General features: G+C 53.2%; 8 protein-coding genes across 8 annotated transcripts; 3 read left to right on the forward strand and 5 right to left on the reverse strand.

Moving 5' to 3' along the window:
* Positions 1–638: 638 nt before the first annotated feature.
* On the reverse strand, positions 639–3,327 carry ASPACDRAFT_76792 (chaperonin-containing T-complex subunit CCT5). Its single transcript, XM_020204792.1, has 11 exons — positions 3,183–3,327; positions 3,103–3,120; positions 2,985–3,033; positions 2,808–2,901; positions 2,660–2,743; positions 2,302–2,591; positions 1,597–2,245; positions 1,402–1,539; positions 1,156–1,336; positions 998–1,086; positions 639–933 (listed from the first exon to the last, which is right to left on the reverse strand). The coding sequence occupies exons 1-11, from the start codon at positions 3,190–3,192 to the stop codon at positions 889–891; spliced, it is 1,647 nt and encodes a 548-aa protein (XP_020058754.1). The 5' UTR covers positions 3,193–3,327; the 3' UTR covers positions 639–888.
* A 405-nt stretch (positions 3,328–3,732) lies between these two features.
* ASPACDRAFT_41243 (chromo domain-containing protein) lies at positions 3,733–4,802 on the forward strand (the record flags this gene model as incomplete). The annotated part of the gene is made up of 7 exons (XM_020200916.1): positions 3,733–3,739; positions 3,821–3,971; positions 4,027–4,069; positions 4,142–4,218; positions 4,283–4,643; positions 4,702–4,727; positions 4,784–4,802. The coding sequence occupies 7 exons, from the start codon at positions 3,733–3,735 to the stop codon at positions 4,800–4,802; spliced, it is 684 nt and encodes a 227-aa protein (XP_020058755.1).
* Positions 4,803–5,221: 419 nt separating this feature from the next.
* Positions 5,222–6,779, reverse strand: ASPACDRAFT_58735 (putative transcription factor Rap1; the record flags this gene model as incomplete). The annotated part of the gene is made up of 4 exons (XM_020203384.1): positions 5,222–6,157; positions 6,222–6,462; positions 6,510–6,595; positions 6,651–6,779. 4 exons carry the CDS (start codon positions 6,777–6,779, stop codon positions 5,222–5,224), a joined length of 1,392 nt encoding a protein of 463 aa, XP_020058756.1.
* A 419-nt stretch (positions 6,780–7,198) lies between these two features.
* ASPACDRAFT_1879665 (uncharacterized protein) lies at positions 7,199–11,942 on the forward strand. The gene is made up of 5 exons (XM_020198173.1): positions 7,199–7,459; positions 7,516–7,669; positions 7,722–8,678; positions 8,983–9,170; positions 9,299–11,942. Exons 1-5 carry the CDS (start codon positions 7,371–7,373, stop codon positions 11,853–11,855), a joined length of 3,945 nt encoding a protein of 1,314 aa, XP_020058757.1. The 5' UTR covers positions 7,199–7,370; the 3' UTR covers positions 11,856–11,942.
* An 18-nt stretch (positions 11,943–11,960) lies between these two features.
* ASPACDRAFT_76796 (uncharacterized protein) lies at positions 11,961–12,981 on the reverse strand. The gene is made up of 3 exons (XM_020204793.1): positions 12,945–12,981; positions 12,422–12,856; positions 11,961–12,309 (listed from the first exon to the last, which is right to left on the reverse strand). The coding sequence occupies exons 1-3, from the start codon at positions 12,958–12,960 to the stop codon at positions 12,032–12,034; spliced, it is 729 nt and encodes a 242-aa protein (XP_020058758.1). The 5' UTR covers positions 12,961–12,981; the 3' UTR covers positions 11,961–12,031.
* A 343-nt stretch (positions 12,982–13,324) lies between these two features.
* Positions 13,325–15,444, reverse strand: ASPACDRAFT_115317 (putative oxidoreductase, FAD-binding). Its single transcript, XM_020195890.1, has 2 exons — positions 14,753–15,444; positions 13,325–14,702 (listed from the first exon to the last, which is right to left on the reverse strand). Exons 1-2 carry the CDS (start codon positions 15,243–15,245, stop codon positions 13,384–13,386), a joined length of 1,812 nt encoding a protein of 603 aa, XP_020058759.1. The 5' UTR covers positions 15,246–15,444; the 3' UTR covers positions 13,325–13,383.
* Positions 15,445–15,936: 492 nt separating this feature from the next.
* Positions 15,937–16,963, forward strand: ASPACDRAFT_41249 (uncharacterized protein; the record flags this gene model as incomplete). Its single annotated transcript, XM_020200917.1, has 2 exons — positions 15,937–16,101; positions 16,202–16,963. 2 exons carry the CDS (start codon positions 15,937–15,939, stop codon positions 16,961–16,963), a joined length of 927 nt encoding a protein of 308 aa, XP_020058760.1.
* Positions 16,964–17,622: 659 nt separating this feature from the next.
* Positions 17,623–19,784, reverse strand: ASPACDRAFT_115320 (mannose-1-phosphate guanylyltransferase). Its single transcript, XM_020195891.1, has 4 exons — positions 19,461–19,784; positions 19,338–19,394; positions 18,039–19,208; positions 17,623–17,964 (listed from the first exon to the last, which is right to left on the reverse strand). The coding sequence occupies exons 1-4, from the start codon at positions 19,518–19,520 to the stop codon at positions 17,938–17,940; spliced, it is 1,314 nt and encodes a 437-aa protein (XP_020058761.1). The 5' UTR covers positions 19,521–19,784; the 3' UTR covers positions 17,623–17,937.
* Positions 19,785–19,876: the final 92 nt, after the last annotated feature.

Consider the following 19,876-nt stretch of genomic DNA (forward strand, 5'->3'; position numbering starts at 1 on the left):
ACGAATCATCGCCTCTCTGCATCCCCCCAAAACAGTTATCAGTCGGGGCGGGCAGGCGGGCAGGCGGCCCGCGCACTCCAAGTGCATTATCCGCTTTGCTTGCGCTGTCGTAGCCGACGGACGCGGGGCGGAACTGGCACCACCCGCTTGTATATCGACTGGCTTATCTTTTGACTAGGGGATTGAGATGGGATTATGCTTCGTTTGATCGGATCTTGGGTGTGGGATTTACGCAAAAAAAAAGTTGACGTTTGATAAGGGTGGATGATGGGGCGGGTTTAGCTGTGGGAGGTTCGGGCGGATGTTGCACGTCCGCTTGTATACATATCTTGTGGGGCGGGGGGGGGGCCCTTTAACGGCAGGCTCCTGCTGTGGATATGCAAGGTTTGGGAGAGATTGGTGCACCTGAGGGCTTTTAGATAGGCGTGGCTCTGAGGACTGGGTTGCGCGCTACGGCAGATATCCTGAAGAGCTAAACTTATATATCGTAGTCCATTGGAGATAATAAGTACAGTACAACGTAGCTATATTCGGTACGTGGGAATGTTCTACTGGAGCTTCTTTGAACAAAAAGTCTTTTCTTTCGCATCAACCTGAGGCAATCTCAAACATCATCAGAATAGAAGTGAACGATGTGTGCCATGGAAATTTATTGTACTTTGTTTGATTCCCTTAGTTTTCTCTATGTACCAACAACCATAGTGACACCCCACCACGCGCACCACCTCGGTTTGTTCATTACTCTTGCCGAGAGGAACATATATTGAAGAAAGTAAGTAGGATTATCATCTTTAGCCCCGATGTGACTGTAAACGCCAAAGGTGGTGGACTCTCTTTTAGCCTGCAGAATAAGAAGAAGAAAAAATTACATTCCTGTATACAAGAAATCTAGAATTCCTGGTCATCGTCACCGGAGATGATGACGTTGTTGATCTGCGATGTGATCACTTATTAGCCTCTTGGTCTGGGGTTGACTCAGGTGGATAAGCAAACTTACCTTAAGAACCATGCGGCAAAGCTGGGTGGCGAGCAGGAGCTGCGAGCGCTTGCCGATCAAGGGGTCGATGGCGAAGTGCTCTCTCATGTCTAGTCAAGAAGTGTTAGTCGGAGTTGCGCAGCAGCAAGATATGTTGTTTGAGAGCTACAAGGACGTACCGTTGTTGCCAGTCAGCATGCAGTCGACACCCAAGCGGGAGTTGTTCTCCTTGACCTGGCGCGACTTGATCGAAGCCAGGGTCTCAATGGGGCTCAGGCCGGAGTTCTCAGCCAGCGCCAAGGGGATAGCATCCAAGGCATCGGCGAATGCGCGCATGGCGTACTGCTCAATACCAGGGCTCTGCGGGAATGTTAGACAAATAACACAAGGGTAGGTCCGGACTTGAGAGGCGAGGTTCCACGCACCTTCACAGCAGCATCCTCAACAGCGATGGAGCAGGCAATCTCGGCAGCACCACCACCGTAGACGACACGGTTATCGCGCACAAGGTTGCGCACAACGCAAAGAGCATCGTGTAGCGAACGCTTGGCCTCGTCAATGATCTGGTGGCCATGGTCAGCAATCGGTCACGTCAATTCCATTCACCCGTTCAGACTGACCATCTTGTTGCTTCCTCGTACGAAGACCGTGACGGCACGGCTGTTGGCGCACTCCTCGATCACCAACATCTTCTCCCGGGTAGTACCAAAGGTCATCTCGCGAACGCGACCGGCAGTTCCAAGCTTCTCTGGGCTCAGATCCTCGAAGCGAGGAACGATGCGACCATTCGTGGCGATAGCGATCAACTCAATCTCGGGTCCACCGACCCAACGGACAGCAGGAAGCTTGTTCTGGAGAAGAAGGTGGTTGGCCTCGTCGTCGAAACCCCACTGGCAGATGACCAGGTTGGCCCCGGAATCCTTCAGGTTCTGGATCATCTCTGTGAACTTCTCCCTCTCGTAGTCCTGCAACTTCTTGAACTCCTCCACGGATGTGATGTCGAGCTTGTGCTTGGTCTTGGGCTTCGGGGGCTCAAACGGACAGGTCAAGATAGCCAGCTTAGCATCCCGGACCTCATCCGGCATCTGAGGGTGAGAGAAGTCCTTGTCGACAATAACACCCTTAACGAGGAGAGAGTCCTCAAGAGCACCTCCAACCTTTCCGTCAACCTTGATCAGCTCGAAATCGACATCCTTGCGCTCGAGGTCGGCCACGGAGAGGACAGCATCGATGGCGATCTTGGCGAATTGGTCGTGGGACTTGGAAACGCTGTGAAAGAGTCAGATGGGAGTGACTGCAGGGGACTCAGGATATGGTCACCGTACATCTTGGAACCCAAACTCGTCTTGGCAACCTTCAGAAGGTTGGAGGTGTCCTCCTTGGAGAAGGGGATCTCGTCGCTGATCTTATCAAGTTGTGCAATCGCGATCTCACAGGCCTGGTCGTATCCGTCTGCGATCCGGATAGGGTGGATACCCTTGTCGATGAGTTCTGACGCTTGCTCCAGCATGGCTGCCGCCAAAACCACAACACCAGTAGTTCCGTCACCGATTTCCTCGTCTTGAGACTTCGACAACTCAACCAAAAGCTTGGCAACGTTGTTTGTGATTTCCATCTGTCCAAAATCTTCAAGTCAGAACTTTTGCTAGGGGAGGACTGCGGGGCGTAGTTGTCGGCACGAACCTGGCCGAGAATAGTAGCGCCATCGTTCGTCACGGTGATATCGCCATCGGGGGAGATAAGAATCTTGTCAAGACCGCGGGGACCCTGGAGTAGTCTGTTAAAATCGGAACCGAGACGCATCTAGCATTCGTCAGGCGACAGATCATACCAGAGATGTCTTGACGATGTTGGCAACCGTCTTCGCGGCGACAATGTGTGACTTGACGGCTTCAGTACCATGCTGTCTCTTCTTCTTGCCTTGACTGTCCGGATGGATTGCGATCAGCGACATATCCTACACCGACGAGATTGTGGCACACCATCTGAGCGGGGGATCGTAACGTACTCCCGAACAACGATGAACGGCCGGCCTTGTTCATCCTTCATCACAGAAGCTGAGTGTGGTAGTCAGCGACCCCGGAACTTGTATCATAATGACGAGGATAGGTAGCGGAGGGGTCAACCTTGAGACAGATCAAGCTCTGTAGTCACAAGAAAAAGACGTTAGCACCTTGGTCCGAAATGAGGGGTATCAGAAACATACGCATAGCCATTTTGACGGTCTGCCCACTTGGCGGGAATTTGGAGGGGGAGGGGGAGAGGAAAGGTTAAACAAAAGCCCACAAATCACAAATTGAAAAGTAGACGGAGAAAGAAAAGAGCCCCCAAAGAAGAGAATTAGGAGTCGGTGAGGGGGAAGAATGATAAAAGAAGGGGGAGGGGGTAGAGAGAGGGGATGCTTTAACCGGCACAACTTCAAATGACGGGCGATTGTAGAAATTCATCTGGAGATGGAGGGAGCCAAAAGCGGGCTAGTGAGCTGCTTGCCCAAAGGGGTCTAGCGTAGATCTTCCACCGCGCGCCTGCGCGACTAGCCAATAACCATTTCACTGTCCATCGTCACTCTTCTTGCTGCTACTCCGTACTCTTTTCCCATTATTCCATCCTCTAATCTTCTATCGGCCTGCGGTCGGTGAACTGCAAGCGCTCATCGATCTAAGAAAGCCATTCGAGTCAATTGACATCGCATTTCGACCGCCAAGCTGTTTTCGCGACTCTTCTATTTCGCCGCATCACCGTTTCAAACAACAACAATGCCTCGTGAGCATCAATTGCCCATGACCGCGCGTCTAAACCTGTCGCACGGAAAGATTTGACTGACTAACCATCATTTACCATCAGCTCCGGTGACTGACGTGTCCGATGACGAGTCGACTGGCGAGTCTATTCCTTACGAGGAGGCCCCCGCACCTAAGAAGCAGGCAAAGAAGCAGGCCGTTGACGATAACGAGGATGATGAGGACGAGGACGAAGATGAAGAAGAAGAAGACGTGTGAGTACGGTTAGGAAGTGCTTGGGTTGGTCTTGGAAGTCCTGACTCCGCGCAGTTACCACGTCGAGAAGATCGTCAGTCATGAATGGGGCAAGAAGGTGCGCGCCGCTCTCACTTGGGCCTGTTGCCCAATTACAGCTACTTTGGAAGTCTCGCTAACTTTGCGACAGGGCGAGCTGCTCCTGCAGGTGAAATGGAAAGGATATGATGACCCCGCCGACATGACACTTGAACCAGAGGGAAATCTGTGCGCTCTTCGCTTCTGCCTTTACCTTTGCACAAACCGAACTGACCCAAATGATTTTGTCCAGCGATGGTGCGCAGGAGGCGGTTAATGAGTACTTTTCCAAACTAGGTGGCCGTCCGGAGAAGCCTCAAACCAAGAAGCGCAAGTCCTTGGGAAGACCTCCTAAATCAGCAAGCCCCGAGAAGACACAACCGAACAAGCGGAGAAAGTCTCGAGCAAACGAGTCACCGGAATCCCAAGCAGCAGAAGACAGTGACTCTGGCTCGTGGGTGCCCAAGTCTAAGAGCTGGGAGAAGGAGGTGGATAACGTCGACACAATATTCCGCGAGCCGGGCTCGGGGAATCTGCTTGCCATCTTGAATTGGAAGAATGGCAGAAAGTCCAAGGTCCTTATTGAAACTTGCTACGAAAGATGCCCTCGAAAAGTATGTGCTCCTGTGGCCTTTTGGATCTGAGAGAGAATAATGGCTGACAACAGGCAAGATGCTTGACTTCTACGAGTCTCATTTGTAAGTAGTCACTTGTACCGCAGGACGACGCTATTCATAAGCTAATGTCATGGTAGGGTCTTCAAAGAAGGTTGAGATACCATGTGGAGTCTGCCGTCTCTTTTCCTCCCAGCAATTTGGGTGAAGCATCCAGGCATTCGCCTTCTACTTCCCTTGGTATCCTCCCCAAGGTTGCGATTAGTGGCTACGAAGCGTTTACAACGAACCGTGCATATGGGTGTTCTGTTGGGGCTTTATACCACCATTTACAAATGCTATGACTGTAAGATAAACCCTCTTTTGGGTACTTCTTGGACATGAGAGGTCAGCGGAGGGCACAGAATGTCCCAAGATGAAAGAGCACTTGCACACTTCTTGAAATACATCTTGCTTCTTCCGTTGCCATCTTCGTTATATTCCCGGGTCTTTCCCTGACTTTTCTTTTCATTTGATCGCTTAGCGTTCCTCTGTATTCTAGTTGCATGTTATCAAATTTCCAGTTTGTGGTGGACTTCCTATTCGATGGTTTCTGTCTCAAGACCGGCAGCCCTTGCCATGCTTAGATATTCCCACCTAGCATCAAACGCTTCCGCGCCGTGTTTCTCTAGAACCCGCTGGATCCCTCGGGTCTCTTTCCCTTCCACACACCTGTCATCTCCCGAGGTCCAAACCCCCGGAATATCGTCTGGAATGTCCTTTCCGGCCACCAAGAACTCGAGAACCTTGTCTGCTAAGTCTGGGTCCATACTTGTGCAGCGCAAGGCCTCAATTATCTGTGCCTCTGTCGCTCTGCCATTCCGAAGGCGGCGGTCAATCCAAGTGTCAATATCCTGCTCCGGGATCTCTGGCTGAGGGTCGGGAACGGATTCAGGCTCGGGACTTGAAGGTAAGAAAGGAAGCTGAAGAAATAGAGGATCTATTTCCGGGGGTATTGGGGCGGGGTCTGTGCCACTTTGTGGCTTATCTGTTCCAGTCTCGGTCTGTTTCGGAATGGATTGTTGCTCGACTCCGTTCGTAGTTGGAGAAAGCTTCTCCCCACCAATCAATGCCTTAGGATCGGTTTGTGGTGGAGGAGGCCTCACAGGCTCCTTACCTTTGTGCTGAAGGCGTGCAGGTGCAGCTGCTACACGTTCTGGCACGGGCTCAGCGTTTCTTCTTTTGGGAGCTGAACGATGCATTGGGTCAGGTTGATTCGCTTCGTCGCCAGTCTCCGACATGCGTTTCCTCTTCTTGTCAGCTGGTGTGCTAGAAGAGGGCACAGCCTCATGCTCCCGTGAGAGAATTGCTGGCGGCTGAGTCTGCGCTGTAGGGGCCGTCACCTGTGCAGGAGCAACCTCCTGCGAAGCTTTTTCTTCAAGAGCAGAGCCTTTTGGCATGCCCCCCGGACGCGGACGACCACGTAGCCTCTTTAGATAGCGATCACGCCATGATTGAAATGTATGTCTGGGATTCTAGGGGGTATTCAGTCACGATTAGACATCTATGCGGGGGGCTATAGATTGAGGTGGACACTACCTTCGCCGCAAGTTCTTGGTAAATCTTATTCCCTGAAATAGAGGCTGTCGAGTCTCGTTCATACTTCTGCATCCAGTCCCATAGAAGCTGGTCATCTGCGACAGTGTAGGGCACTTTGTGGTTTCGCGTAGGAATGTATGAAGCGCCAACTGGTCGAGCTTCTGATGGCCCGGCTCGATAAGGCTCTAGATTCTGCATCCGCCCTTTGCGGATGGAGTCCTCGATGAACTTGAAGGAGTATCTATGCATAAGTGAGTTGTGAACATCTAGGCGGAGTGACATACTCACGTGTCCGGCGGGAGATTCCTGCGTTTGTGATCGACTATTTTGATTTCGGCATCTTTCTCAAACAGCCTTATGTGGCCTCCGTGTTGCTTGAGCCCTTATTAGGTAGGAGCTCGCTATCAATCCAGGGCAAAGGATGAGTACCTCAATAAGATCTTTGAACCGGTTTCGTTGGGGAACATTGTGTGAGAGCCAGAAGTGCTTTCCCCGGAAAAGCGTCCCATTCGCGGTTATTGGGGCCTCATGACTGACTGCCGTAGTTGCCTCAGCCATAATAATCCATAAGAATATCCGTTTGGCCTGGAAGCCTTGGAAAGTCGCGTCGGAGCTGTTGAACGCCCTTGCAAAGCCTCCGACGACGCGCTATCACGTGTTTCCGATGTTGAGTATAGATCCAATTGCGCCGGATGGTTTGTACGTCTTTGGGTGAGTGTGTTTTGTGCTTATAACAAGCCTAGCATCATCATGACATGGATAATGTTAGAGCAAGAGCATGCTCTGAGCAGTCGAGACAATTAGAGTCGAAGGCACTTTGTTTGTGGTGGTCATGACAGACAATTGTGAACTGGAACTGGAACTCGGCCAGCACCAGCCCATTCCCCGTATCTTGGAAATACGGTCACGTGCCCAGCCTGTCCAACGGCCGCGTGGGCAACAACCCGGGGATTCATCCTATGGCACTGCAGCCTTCCCATTATCCTATTGAGGCGAAATACAACGGGGTGTCTGAATTAATGATCGAAATATTCACGCATGTCAGGTCAATGATATATAATACCAAGCTAGCAGTACCTATGCTGTACATAATTGGAATCTGATTGCGACTCAAAATTGGACCCCCAAACTGGTTCGACTCGGAGCAAGATGGGATTGCTACGGACCATAGCGCTGGCCATCCTTGGAATTTCAGGCTTTGTATTTATCGCCCTATTTGGAAGACTACCTGCATTTCGGTAAGCTATGTATTGGTCCTCGAATGCAGTGAACTGCGACTGATGCATGCTTGTAGCAAAACTCCAATCGGGTTCCTTCATAGAGTTCTTTGGATACATATCCCTAGTGGATTCGCAAAAGTCGATGAAATACTGTTCAGCGGCCGGCTTTTCTCTTGCTGCAGTCAGGCTGGCAAATATGTTCTCAATGAGAACCATCCTCTTGTTCTGGTTCGTCTCATGAATCAGAAGTCAAGCTCGTCTCCCTGCTGACTGAACTCAGATATTCTTTGCCTCACTTCTGGTAGCAGGCCAGTGCATGTTCATTCCAGCCGCTTGGGCCAGGATCTCTCCGGCCCACCATGTATGGATACCGCTCGTTGTAGCCCTCCCTTACTACTTCTTATATGCGAGCATAACCACTAAGTCTTTCATTACCCCCAAAAACCACGCTGAGGAGTTGGAACGCTATCCATACGATAGGGTCATCTTCCATCCAGGACACCGCTGCAGCACCTGCCGCTTCCTCAAGCCGGCGAGAAGCAAGCACTGCAGCACTTGCAAAGCATGTGTTTCCCGACACGACCATCATTGTGTGTGGTTGATGAACTGCGTTGGGTTGCACAACTATCACTACTTCCTGTCGCTGATAGTATCGTTATGCGTCATGCTGACTTATGGCTCGTGCCTTGGATACACTCTGCTGTACCAGACCTACGACAAACTGGTACCTGCCGACAATCCTTTGCGACACACGCGACAGAGCTGGACGACCTTCTTCAACATCTGGGCCGTGGTGATCGCTGCTGATGTTCGCATTGGCGCGACAACCCTGTTGATGACGATGACAGCCCCTTTGGCGGGGGCCTTTCTCGTATACCATACCTATCTGATTTGGGCCGGTATGACCACCAATGAAAGCTCCAAGTGGTCGGATTGGAAGGAGGACGTTGCCGACGGCTATGTATATAGATCGACCAAGGACGTGATATATGGCAATTCGCCCTTGCTCGCAGAATACCAGGGGTCACCCACAGACTGGCCCATGAGCAGCGAGCAGGTCCTTGCACTCACGGATGGGGAGGCTCCAAAGGAAGGACATCTGTTATCTTCGGATTCGAACGAAATATCGCAGCCCAGCGACCGAGATGCTCCTATCGACCCGCGGTGGAATTTGGTACATAGTATGCGGGAGGTTGAGAATATCTATGACCTGGGGTTCTGGAACAACTTGCGCCATGTTTTCGGGCTCTCCATCCGAGCCAAGATGTCATGAAAAGGTATGGGCTCTATACATACTACATTATTTAGTAGTGATGTGAATTGTACATGAATCTTCCCGAATAGGCAGTCAGTCGGCGGCGGCGGGATGGTTCCGGAGCCGGAAAAATTCCCCTCAGCGGGTGTTATTCTACGAGTAATAATTCCCAAGTTCTTTCCTTCTCCGCCCGCACTTAGTTGGACTTCTTCTTCTTCCCCGCAACAATCAATTCGCAAAGCCGCAGCTGCTCAAAACCAACGGTATCTTTAACTTCGCGCCCAAGATGGCTGACCGGGCAGCAGCGGAGATGAAGCCCAAGTGCACTCCTGCAGAGCTTATGCTAAAGGTTATTCTGACGGGGACCTTGAGCCACTATGAGACCCGGGGTATGATTGATGACAAACGTCTTGAACACATGCTCTCTGCGGGCAAGCAGATTCTTTACAAGACACACCAAGAAAGCGATGTCAGGTGTGTTTCCGAAGCATTTCCCCTACTATTCCTTCAAGCCCATTTCGTTCTGCAGCCCCACGCTTGCACTGTTCCCCGCACAGAGACTGTGTTGTTGACCGGCCGACTGATTGAGCTCCCCTCGATAGACATAATCTCGGCCTGTCACCGGACATCTGGCAAGGCTTCACAGATGTTTTGACCAAGGCGATCCCGGTTCTCGAGTCCCAGTCGTTCGCTTGGAAAAGCCCTCCGACCGCCAACTACGACCACTCTTCCTCCAACCTCATAGCCTACAACTACTTCTCACTTGTCAAGGATATCGAGCGCCTGAATGACTTGTGTACCATCGCCCGCAATCTCCTCGCCACCACGAAGAAGGCCCAAAATATGGCGGCGGAGAAAGGCTTTGATCAGAGGATTCTAGCTCTGGTGGACACCTGTGTCAGAGTCACCGCGCGGGGATTTGATGGGGAAACGAACGCACGGAACGAGGAGCGCTGGCAGAAAGTCGTCAACCTCTACAAGCGCCTCCTGATCACGTGTCTGCAGTTCATGCACAATTTCATCATGCACAACGAGCAGCGGAAGATGGTTTTGTGGCTGGACCTCTTCGGATACCATTCCACGGGAGATTCGAACATCATTCAGCCCCGGGAGCCGCTTGATCCGGCCTTTTCTCAGCCCGAAGGAATGGCGCCGATTGTCAAAACCGGAGAGCGGATAGTCAACCCCCCCATCCGGGCTCTCTACGATCAGACTGCGGAGGACTTGCTTCTGGAGACGATCTCCAATTTCCCCCGGGAACCCGCAACGATCAAAGAGGAGGCGGCCATGCTGCTTCTGGCAAACATCAAGGACCACATGGAGAACCTGCTCGGGCGCGATCTGACCGCCATACAGGAGATGGGCAAAGACCCGGAGCAGGTCAAGGAAATTCGCGCAGCTTTGACTGCTATTCTCGGAGCCAAGGTAGATGGGTGGTCTGATCTCCAGGATAGAGCCAAGGACCTTCCGCCAGCCCTGCCAGAAGATGAGCCTCCTCGCAAGAAGGCGATTGTGACGATAGATCGGAGCCTAACAGCTGGTTTCCCACGCGTTTGTTGGACCGATCTTCCCGACCTTAGCGAATACGGGGCGCTTTCGGCTGGTGATGCAGTTGTCATGGAGGAAGATATGAGTATGCCCCGGTCTGCTCAATCTGCGGCCGAAACCCTACAGGAAGCGAAGGACGAGTTGATGGCGCGACTGCAAGAGAGCTCCCAGATTGGTGGTGATGGAGACCAGGACTACGATACTGGGGATGCGGGCACCGTTGGTGATGACGACTCGCGCAGCCTGGAGGCTGTTGCAGACGGAAGCATGGAGGAGGAAGAGGAGGAGGAGGAGGAGGATGACGATGAAGATGACGACGATTACCGCGGCCGTCCAGGAGACCAACAACGCGGTCTGTTGACGGATATACCGCTTGTGCTTGGACCCGCAGAGATCGAAGCGCTTCCTATGATTATCCAAGCCGGTATCGTTGACAGTTTCGGCTTGAAGGGCGGAGAAAGGACGGGGTCGCGGAATATGCAGGCTCTGCGATGCCACATCCTACTGACGCAGGAGACTGGTCGCAACCTGTTGAGAGAGTTGTTGATCTTCATTGCTGCCTGGGATCTTCCTGATGACGAGCTCTACTTCAAGATGATGGTTCAGATCATGGATGCGGTTCTCAAGAACGGTCTTATGTCACACGCATACTCCGATTTCGGCCAGCCCAAGGACATTATTTCTCCTGCGCAGGCAGTCGTGGTCAAGATTCTTACACACATCTTCCGAGCTAAGTATTCTCCAGCATCAGTCACCGGTACTTCTCAACATACCGCAACCAAGAGCCCGGCCCCTCTGTCCCGAGTCGACATCCTTACCGTTCGATACATTTTCACCATCTTCCGGGGCAACATCATTCCTGAGACTTGCGCTTTGATCTACTTGCAGGGACAGATTCGCGCCGGACGGGCTCTGCCGGAGGACTTCCCGCTGAACTTGTGGGATATGGAGCGGGTCTACGAAGGTGTCTACCAGTTCTTGGAGTTCTTCGCTGTGCTGACCGAGAACAACGACTGGAAAAACCTGCTTGTCAAGTGGGAGATCGTCTATGACTTGGTGACGTTGATCAAGGAGCTTGAGGCCAGCATCCCCAAGGGCCAGCTGAGTTCCCTTACTCTGGGAGGACGCAACAGCCCTTCCCGGGACCATCAATCTAGCTCGGGTTCCGGGCCGGTAGCAGTCGAGAGACCATATGACCCCGGTGACCCCGACCCCGTTGATGCTGGGCCGGGATCGAGAGCAGAGTCGCCGCCCATCACGGAGGACCCGTCGGAGTTCGAGTGGCGCAATTTGAAGAAGCTGGTGGTGCTTGTTCTCTCGTCTTTGGTGTGGAAGTGTCCCGAGGTTCAGGACCAAATCCGGCGCTATGGTGGTGTGGAAACCATCCTGTCCTGCACCAACTTCGATGCTCACAACCCCTACATCAAGGAGCATGCCGTGATGTGTTTGAAGTTCTTGTTGGAAGGTAACCGCGAGAATCAGAAGATGGTCGAGGAGTTGGAAGCGCGCGAGGTGGTCAAGGATGACAACGGGGTCCTGGAGAGGAGTGGCCTGGAGGCTATCATCGACAAGGCGGGCAAGTTGGCTCTTCGACCCAAAGAGGAGCTTTGACTTAGGATTATAGCTTAGCTACGCTATTACGCTATTCTTCCTGACATGATAGACTTAGAAACAAAAATTACAGTTCATGAATGAAACGTCTCTATGCAAGTTCAACAGCAAGCCTCGCGGGTCCAAAGCATAGTTCCGCAACACCATGCCCTATTATTCGGCCCCTATCTGTAAACCTAACCATACATGCCATCCCACTCCTCCTCCTCATCATCCACCGCCGGCTTCCGCCTGGCCTCCGCCTTGTCCCTCTCCTGCTTGGCGAAATCCGTGCGATCCAGCGGACACGTTCCCCGCAACCTCAACCACGGCCGCACGCACTCCAAATCAAACAGATGCGTCGGATGACACGGCAACCGCACGACAAGGGGGTACTGATCCTCCAAGAACGGGTTGTTGCAAATCGGACAGACCTGCGACGAGTTCAAGGATGTCTTGGGCACGCGATCGAGCACTACACGAGAAACCAGACATTAGCCAAAGACCCTTTCTGCTCGTATTCCGCAAACAACCCCCCTTAACCACCCTTTTCACCCCCGCCGGAGAATGAAAAACGGAATACATACCATCGCAAAACTCCTCACTCACCCCCTCCACCTCCTTGGGCGGCCGCTCCGCCGACTGCAACAACGACGCAATCATTTCCGTTAGTAGCTCGTTGCCCCCGTTGACATCGGTAGCCGTATCCTCCGGCCCGAAGCTGGGGATCCCCCCCGCTGCGGCGGCGGCGATGACGTCCCCGCCCCCGCCGCTGCCCCCGTCGCGGCGCATCACGTTCAACGCTTCGGCGAGCGTGTAGAAGGCTGCGCTGATGTCGCGCGGGACTGGCACGGCGTGCGGCCGGTGGGTGCTGTGCGATTCATCCGGGGTGATTTCGGAGAGGGTGGCGAAGAAGCTGGAGAGGTCAGGGCGGCGCGGGTGCGTTGTGGTTGTTGTTGTTGTTGTTCCTCCTGTGGTGGTGGCGGTGGTGGTTGAGGAAGGGTCGGTGGTGTTGTGTTCCACTTTTTGGGAGGGTTAGTTTGACTTGAACTGGGGGGGTTGATTATTGGGTTTGGGTTTGAGGGGGATAGGGGGGTAGGAGGATGGTACCTTCGTAGGTGGACATGGTGGGAGTTGTGGGAGCTCGGGGAGCTCGAGGGGCTGTGGTGAGGGGTTTGTGTTGCGGTGCGATGGGTTTGGGATGGAAGAATGGTTGATTGGAGTGGGGAATATAAATGGAAGGATTCTCGTGAGGAGAATGGTGGTAGAGACTGCGGTGACGTTGGCGTCTGAACGCTTCTGCGGCAGGTTGCCGAGGTTGAGAGAAAAGAGCTCGATAAGGTACGGTACTTAAATGGCGGCGGCGGAGATGAGATGCGGAGGCAGCAGCCGATAACGCGTTGCCGCTCGGCGGCGGAGATTCCGATCGGGCGGAATCTCGGTCTTTACTGGCTACTAGGTATTTTACGAACTATGCTCCGATGTAGAGCATGAAAGGGTAGATAGATACAATCCTTAACTATATAAGTAAACTGGTAGTATAATCGCGTTAGTAGTTAAAGTCCTCATATACTACGTTCTTACCAGTGAGCCACTTCAAAACCGAGCTTTTCAAAGCCGGACTGCCGCAGAAATACCATGTCTCGGCCAATGACAGGTCCAAATCATCTGTGTCCATCCTGCGTCGTGAAATCTGTGCTCCAGAGGAGACGACAACCTCATACTGCCGCTTGATGAATTCGTCCTCCGGGTCAGACCCGGTGAGAAACAAAGACGTCGATCTGGGCAGCGCCGGAAACCGCTTGAACGTATTCCACACTAAACCCACGTCGCTGATTGATATAGACCACAATAGTCGTAGCCGGCTAAGATCCAGACCGGGGAGCTGGGCAAGCACAGGCGTTATCCCAATGCCACCTGCTATAAAAGGCAGGATCTCATTTCCCGCTGAATTTATCTGAAATTCTCCCCCAACCCCTTTCAGAGGGACCTCAAGGCCGGCTCGTTCATTGACTCCCCAAAGATAGCGAGTCACATTACCGTGCTTCCTGGCTGTTATTTCGAACTCTGATGTAGAGATTCCCTCGCCTGGATAAGATGAGATAGTGAACGTCCTGACATAATCGTCATTGAGGCTGGTCGGGTCATCGTCTCGCATGTGGCTGTAGCCGAGACTCAGCTCATCCCAGAACGAGAATGTCGCGTACTGCCCTGGAATCCACTTTCCAAGTTTGACTGGATCGGAGACGCGGAATCGGAAACGAGCAATGGCTGGAGTGAGAATCTCTTTCCGGATAAGAGTTGCTGTGATAGAGCTATCTTCCTTGAGATCGGCCGCACTGACCTTTTCTGTCGCCAGATACCGCACCGGAGGATTGTATGGAGACGGCTCCCCGGCGATACCGCGGAAGGAGAGGGACTTTTCCACATATCGCGCAGCTGTGACGGTGACCACGACTGCCAGATTTGACCGCGGAAGCACCCATGCTGCATCTTTGCCTACCAGAATCCGCGCTTCCCCGGTCACGTATAACGCACTTCCCGTGTCAAAGTCCGGGAAGACGTATCCTGATCGAGGATTGGTCTGGAGATTGCCTAGAGTCTGGTATAGTCGATTACCTGAGTATTCTGGATAAGCAAATACAGCCCCACGTGGCCCGTTAGACACCAGTCGCACAAATCCAGGAGGACCTCCACGGATGTTTGTGTCCATGTCAATTGTACCATGAGCCGAAGAGACAAACAGGCAGTCAGCACGATTGAGAAGGTCTACAGCCGCCGGGGTCAGTTGAGGCGAGCTTGACACCAGCTTCGGATTTGGAAGGGCAGGGATGATCTGCTTCTTATTCATATACTTTGGACAGTTTCCTGATTCGTCAGCTGTGCCGCATGCCTGATATTATGGGATATCTACTCACCGAGACTTGCATCAATGTGCAACGTCAGGTGGGCGAATCCCACCTGGTTCAAGCCTGACACTGCGCTGGGACTTTCCAACGACCCCGCAATCGACCTGCCGTGAAGCTTCACTCTCTTACGATTTTCCAGATCGAAGACTAATCCAGACATCAGTTTTCCGCCGCGCGTGGAATCCGCCAAGTCGCCTTCCGGTGGACCCAGCAGTATTCCAGCGACGGGATCATGTCTCCTGTCGACAGGTGTGGTCAGTTCGACCGTGGTTTGCGAAGTAGGTCTAGCGAATCCTTTCTCGCCGCCCCAGATGCTTGTCCAGGGGCGTCCTTCCGAATCAATAGTCCCAATAGCCAAAAGTGGAGCGCGTGGCAGTAGATAGCCAGCATTATAGGTGAGGCTTGGAACTGTGGGGTTATCGCGTGGGGGAACGTGAAGCAAATTGTGCATTTCTTGCTCACCCTCATGCCAGGGCATGGAACCTGCAAGTATGGAGGTCATGATGGATTAGTAGCTTGGCGACTGATGTCGGACAGCCAACATTTAGTAGCTAGGAGAAAAGAGGACATCAGTGCTGGTTGTGAGGGCACTGCTGGCTTTATGGGGAGAGTTGTAGGTATGTGCGAAGGTTTAGGGAATTAATCAGCAACGATGGTGTCAGTCAGTCAGTCAGTAAGTATGGTAGTACGATGCGAACCAGTAGTAACCATGCAGCGACAATAATACGAGAGGGAAAGAGAGCATCTAGAACTGGATGAAGTAAGCGAGACACGTGCCATGCCTACATAACTACTCCACAGGTCAAACGCGGCTGGGTTCGTCATCTCCTCCTCTTCCCGCTGCTTTCTTTAGCAACAGCCGTGGTTGTGGAGCCTGCCCAGGCAGTGTAAAAAGTGATCGACCCAGCCAGGCGTTGCATTGTTGTGTTTCTTGCTCTCGCACTCGCACTCGCACTTCCTGCCTGCTGTTTCTTTTTATTTCCTCACTTTGTTGAATTGTCATGACCTGAAATCAACTCTCCCCCTCTTGCAGGTTCAAGAGCATCTGTCTTTCTACCATCTCCCCCTGTCGCTCACCCACAGTATTGTTGTCTGATCGTTTTTTGTTTACTACTTATCGATCGGAACGCAACAATTACTGATAAACCCACCCCACTGCGACTGGAAACATCCTCCGATAACCACCGCCCACTATGCGTACCACAGCATCAGTCAAACCATCCCACTACCCAGCGATACCCTTCCACATTATCCGCGCAACGGGTCTCATTTCGACCTTTATCGTAGGAATTATTCTTGCTGTCTTTATCACCAACCTACACAGCCATGGCTACAAGCTTCCGTGGGCCTTCCTGGTCGTAAGTCCCTGCTTCTCCTTCCCCGGATTCACGCCGGTCCCAGCCAGACACGCAGACACACAGACACACAGACACCCCAACTAACTCGAAAGTAAAACAGCTCCTAATCGCCACCGTCCTGACCCTTCTCAACTACATTCTCACGACACTGACCCACTGCTTCTATGGCCTCTCCCCACGCCTCTCCCTAACCACCAATTCCATCCTCCTAGTTCTCTGGCTCATCTCCCTTGGCCTACTGAGCTACTGTCTTGCGCACACCATCCTGACCAGCTGCACTACCACCTACTGGGGCACCTCAACCGGCATCAACGTGTGCCGCATCTACAAGGCGCTCTTCACGTTCACCATCCTCGCGACCGCCGCCCACATCGCCGCCGTCGTCCTCGATGTGATCGTCCGCCGACGCCAGACCCGCCTGGGCGAATACGACCCCATGGCCAGCAACGCCGCCCTCAACGACTACAAGATGCACAACCGCGGGAGCAGCGTCATGTCCGGCGGCGTGGGCCCCTACCACCCGGACGACATGTACGCCCAGCCGCATCCCGCGCAGCAGGGGCCCTACGGGTACCCCGCCGGCCAGGAGGCCTATCACGATGCACCACCGCCCAACATGCCGGGCCAGTATATGTCCCCGCCGCCGTCGTATAGCGGGCTGGGAGCCCACGCCGGCGCCGCAGCAGAGCACGACCGCGCTCACGAGGTGGAACAGTACAGCGACGCTGCGGCGGCGGGAGATCTCGGGGCACAACACCCCATGCCGCGGGTGCGGTTCAGCGCGTATGGAGCTTCGGCGTCCACCATGGGCTATAACCGTCCCGTGGAGCAGACGGGGTATGATGCTGGGGCGTATCGCTAGATGTCTATTGAAATTCGTTTCGTTTGCCTCCTGTGGCCTGACGAGCTTGTGTCCTTGAAAGAAGGCGTACGCTAGAATTCGAAGCAGCCTCAGAATGCGAAGCGCTTCTGTACGGTCTTTACACTGTTATATTATGGATTTGACGCGTTACGATCTCGCACTGTACATGATCTATTCTTCGAACTGAACATTTCAAACCACTCAAATGGCCCGAGATTAGTCGCCGTGACTCACGGCGCCTGGTTAATATACATTGGTGCACGTGTCCATCTCATCGAGTACGCCGTAATGTCGCATCGGCGGTCGGTGAAGAGCTCGGTGGTCTTCGAGACCACCTCCCTACCACACTTGACCCAAATGAAAATTATTAGCCATCAACCGGGCAGTAATGGAAAATCTTCACTTCCTGCGTTTCAGCCGCGATCGGACTCTGAGCGACGGTTCGTTCCAACCAGGTGCTATACGTCACGATGCATAATCTCGCCTCGGTCTAGAATATATTCCGATCCAGGCAGTTTCTACCTAGACTCTAGAGGATGATTTGTATTGAAGGATATGGATAGAAAGTTTTTATTATGCAGACCGGCGTTTTCTAGGGACATTTTTCGGTGTTGATTTCAGCACATGTACTTACCACAGAAGACATCTATCTACATGTTGCCTTTTCTATTACTATCTAAACACGGACCCGCGAATTGGAACGATATTAATTTATTAATTTGTAATTTTTCTGTGGCGGGCATACAATCCATACCCATGCCCCGTTCATTCTAAGCATGAACACTAGCTCTAAAGAATTTGCTGAAGCGAGATAAGAAGTCCGCAATCGAAGGCCAGGAAAGAAAAATTAATCGATCAATAAAGTATAACCAAGAAGAGCATGGCAGCGATAGGAGAAGCATTTCATAAAAAACATCTGAGACAAAATCCGTTCACACGTTACGTTCCAGATTTTCAAGCGCAGGGCCGACTTTCTACATAATAACTTCGTTGGCGACGTCCTGTAGTGCTGAGTTAGCTTGTGCTCATATTTAGAAGACGAGTAAGAGGGAGAGATGGAGAGGAGGATACGTACGCGCTTCAGTTCCTTGTAAGGCAGACAGACACAGTTCTGGACGCGCACCTCATCGCCCACAGCGCACTCCTTGCCCAGGATGGTGATGCTCTGGACCTTGACGCCGTGCTTGATGATGCTGGTCGAGTGGCTGGCCATCGGGACAGGCGTACCCTCCACACGGGCCCAGGCGCCAACGCGACCGCTCCAGCCGATGATCGAGTGCAGCACGCAAGCGTCGTGCTTAATCTCGGCATCTTCCAGCACAATCGAATCCTTGATACGAGCACCTGCGCCCACGACGACGCGAGGTCCGATGGACACGTTGGGGCCGAGCTTGGCGGTGGGGTCGACGGTGGCGGAGGGGTGGATGTAAACGGGGGGCACGATGGAGGCGGAAGGGGGGGTGAGCTCTTCGGACTGAGCCTGGAAAGCCTTCTGGAGGTACAAAGCATTGGCGGGCACCGCGGAGCCGGCCGTCTTGATCTGGCGCCAGAAGTCCTTGGTCTCGTGAACGAAGAAGCGGTTGCTGTCGGCCAGATCGGACAGGATGTCCTGTTCGAGACGGAGGACTTCGCTCTTCTCGGCGTCGTCCTCGGCCGCGACGAACGAGGATTCCAGGTTCTCGGACGAAGGGTATGAGAGCAGGCGGGGCCGGGTGGTGCGACGCTTGATGGCGCTGCGGATTGAGGGGAAGATGCATTCGGTGGCGAAGAGGTAGACACCGCAGTTGATGAGGTTGGAGATGTGCGACTCGGGTTTCTCGACGTAGTGCAGCACGCGCTTGGTGTGCGCATCGGACACGATGCAACCGAAGTTGGTGGCAGCATCGTTGTTGACCCGGGTTCCGAGAATGACGGCCTCCGCATCCTTCTCTTCGAACAGCTTGAGCATCTCCCCGAGCGGGAATGAGCAGCAGACATCGGCGTTCAGGACGAAGAAGCGCTCGGGCTTGCCCTTGAGAATGGCATCGCGGAAGTGGTAGAGACCACCGGCGGTACCCAGAGCCGTGTATTCGCGCAGGTATTGAATCTTAAACTGGGGGAACTCCTTGGCGGAGTCCTTGATGAAATCACGGAAGACCGTTTCGTCATAGTAACCGACCAGGATAACTTCGCGAATATCGGGGATCTTCGCAAGGGCTTTCAAGCAGTGATGAATGATAGGGTGTCCGGCGACTTCGAATAAGGGCTGTATGGTAGATCAAATGGTAAGCAACCGTGCGTAGACGCCGGGGAGGGGGGGTGCAATCCGCAAGCGGGAGGGAGGGGTTGGAGGGAAATAGTTAGTTTCAAGGACGGAGGAGGGGCAGCAACCGACCTTAGGTACATCGAGAGACAGAGGCCTGAACCGAGTTCCTCTGGACGGACCACCGACCTAAAATCGAGTAGCGAGGTCATTAGTGAGCTGAGTGAAAGGAGACAGATTTCCAATGCCGCCTACCAAGATCACGGCCTTTGTGGAGGCCACGTTGGAGTGCTCCCGAACAGGGACTTGAAGCATTGAAGCGACGAGGGGAGTTGAACACAACGAAAAAGGAGGCGGAGGAGTGGAAGAGGAAGAAGGACGAGGTCTGAGAAGCTGAAGCAGAAAGATTTAAGCAGCCAGCAGCTTTGAGAGAGACTCGAGAGGGGCGATGGAGACTAACTCGTAGTTAAACACTGAACTAGACTAGTCGACGAGGAGGACGAACAAAGGAGGCCCACCGCCCGCCGGGCAGCAGCGACCTCCAGGCTGGTCACGGGTGGTACCTTACCTTGCCGTGTTAGCGCTGCGGAGGAAGAGGATCCGTGGTTTGGTTGGTGGTGGAAAGGGGGAACTTCACCGCTTTCGGTCGGCCCTGCCCCAGGTGGGCCTCT

This window comes from Aspergillus aculeatus (assembly GCF_001890905.1).
Source record: "Aspergillus aculeatus ATCC 16872 unplaced genomic scaffold ASPACscaffold_4, whole genome shotgun sequence".
Classification (NCBI taxonomy): Eukaryota; Fungi; Ascomycota; class Eurotiomycetes; order Eurotiales; family Aspergillaceae; genus Aspergillus; species Aspergillus aculeatus.

Excerpts from the sequence above, each read along its gene's own strand:
- ASPACDRAFT_76792 (XM_020204792.1), bottom strand. Across the intron at positions 2,902-2,984 it reads CCGTTCATCGTTGTTCGGGA|TCAAGGCAAGAAGAAGAGAC; the intron begins GTACGTTACGAT and ends CCATCCGGACAG. Across the intron at positions 1,087-1,155 it reads CATGCTGACTGGCAACAACG|ACATGAGAGAGCACTTCGCC; the intron begins GTACGTCCTTGT and ends CTTCTTGACTAG.
- ASPACDRAFT_1879665 (XM_020198173.1), top strand. The coding sequence starts at position 7,371 with ATGGGATTGCTACGGACCATAGCGCTGGCCATCCTTGGAATTTCAGGC. Across the intron at positions 8,679-8,982 it reads TCTGGAACAACTTGCGCCAT|ATGGCTGACCGGGCAGCAGC; the intron begins GTTTTCGGGCTC and ends TTCGCGCCCAAG. Across the intron at positions 9,171-9,298 it reads CACCAAGAAAGCGATGTCAG|ACATAATCTCGGCCTGTCAC; the intron begins GTGTGTTTCCGA and ends TCCCCTCGATAG.
- ASPACDRAFT_76796 (XM_020204793.1), bottom strand. Across the intron at positions 12,310-12,421 it reads GAGTGAGGAGTTTTGCGATG|TGCTCGATCGCGTGCCCAAG; the intron begins GTATGTATTCCG and ends TTTCTCGTGTAG.
- ASPACDRAFT_115317 (XM_020195890.1), bottom strand. The coding sequence starts at position 15,245 with ATGACCTCCATACTTGCAGGTTCCATGCCCTGGCATGAGGGTGAGCAA. Across the intron at positions 14,703-14,752 it reads GCACATTGATGCAAGTCTCG|GAAACTGTCCAAAGTATATG; the intron begins GTGAGTAGATAT and ends CTGACGAATCAG.
- ASPACDRAFT_115320 (XM_020195891.1), bottom strand. The coding sequence starts at position 19,520 with ATGCTTCAAGTCCCTGTTCGGGAGCACTCCAACGTGGCCTCCACAAAG. Across the intron at positions 19,209-19,337 it reads TGTCTCTCGATGTACCTAAG|CCCTTATTCGAAGTCGCCGG; the intron begins GTCGGTTGCTGC and ends TCTACCATACAG. Across the intron at positions 17,965-18,038 it reads CTTACAAGGAACTGAAGCGC|GACGTCGCCAACGAAGTTAT; the intron begins GTACGTATCCTC and ends TCAGCACTACAG.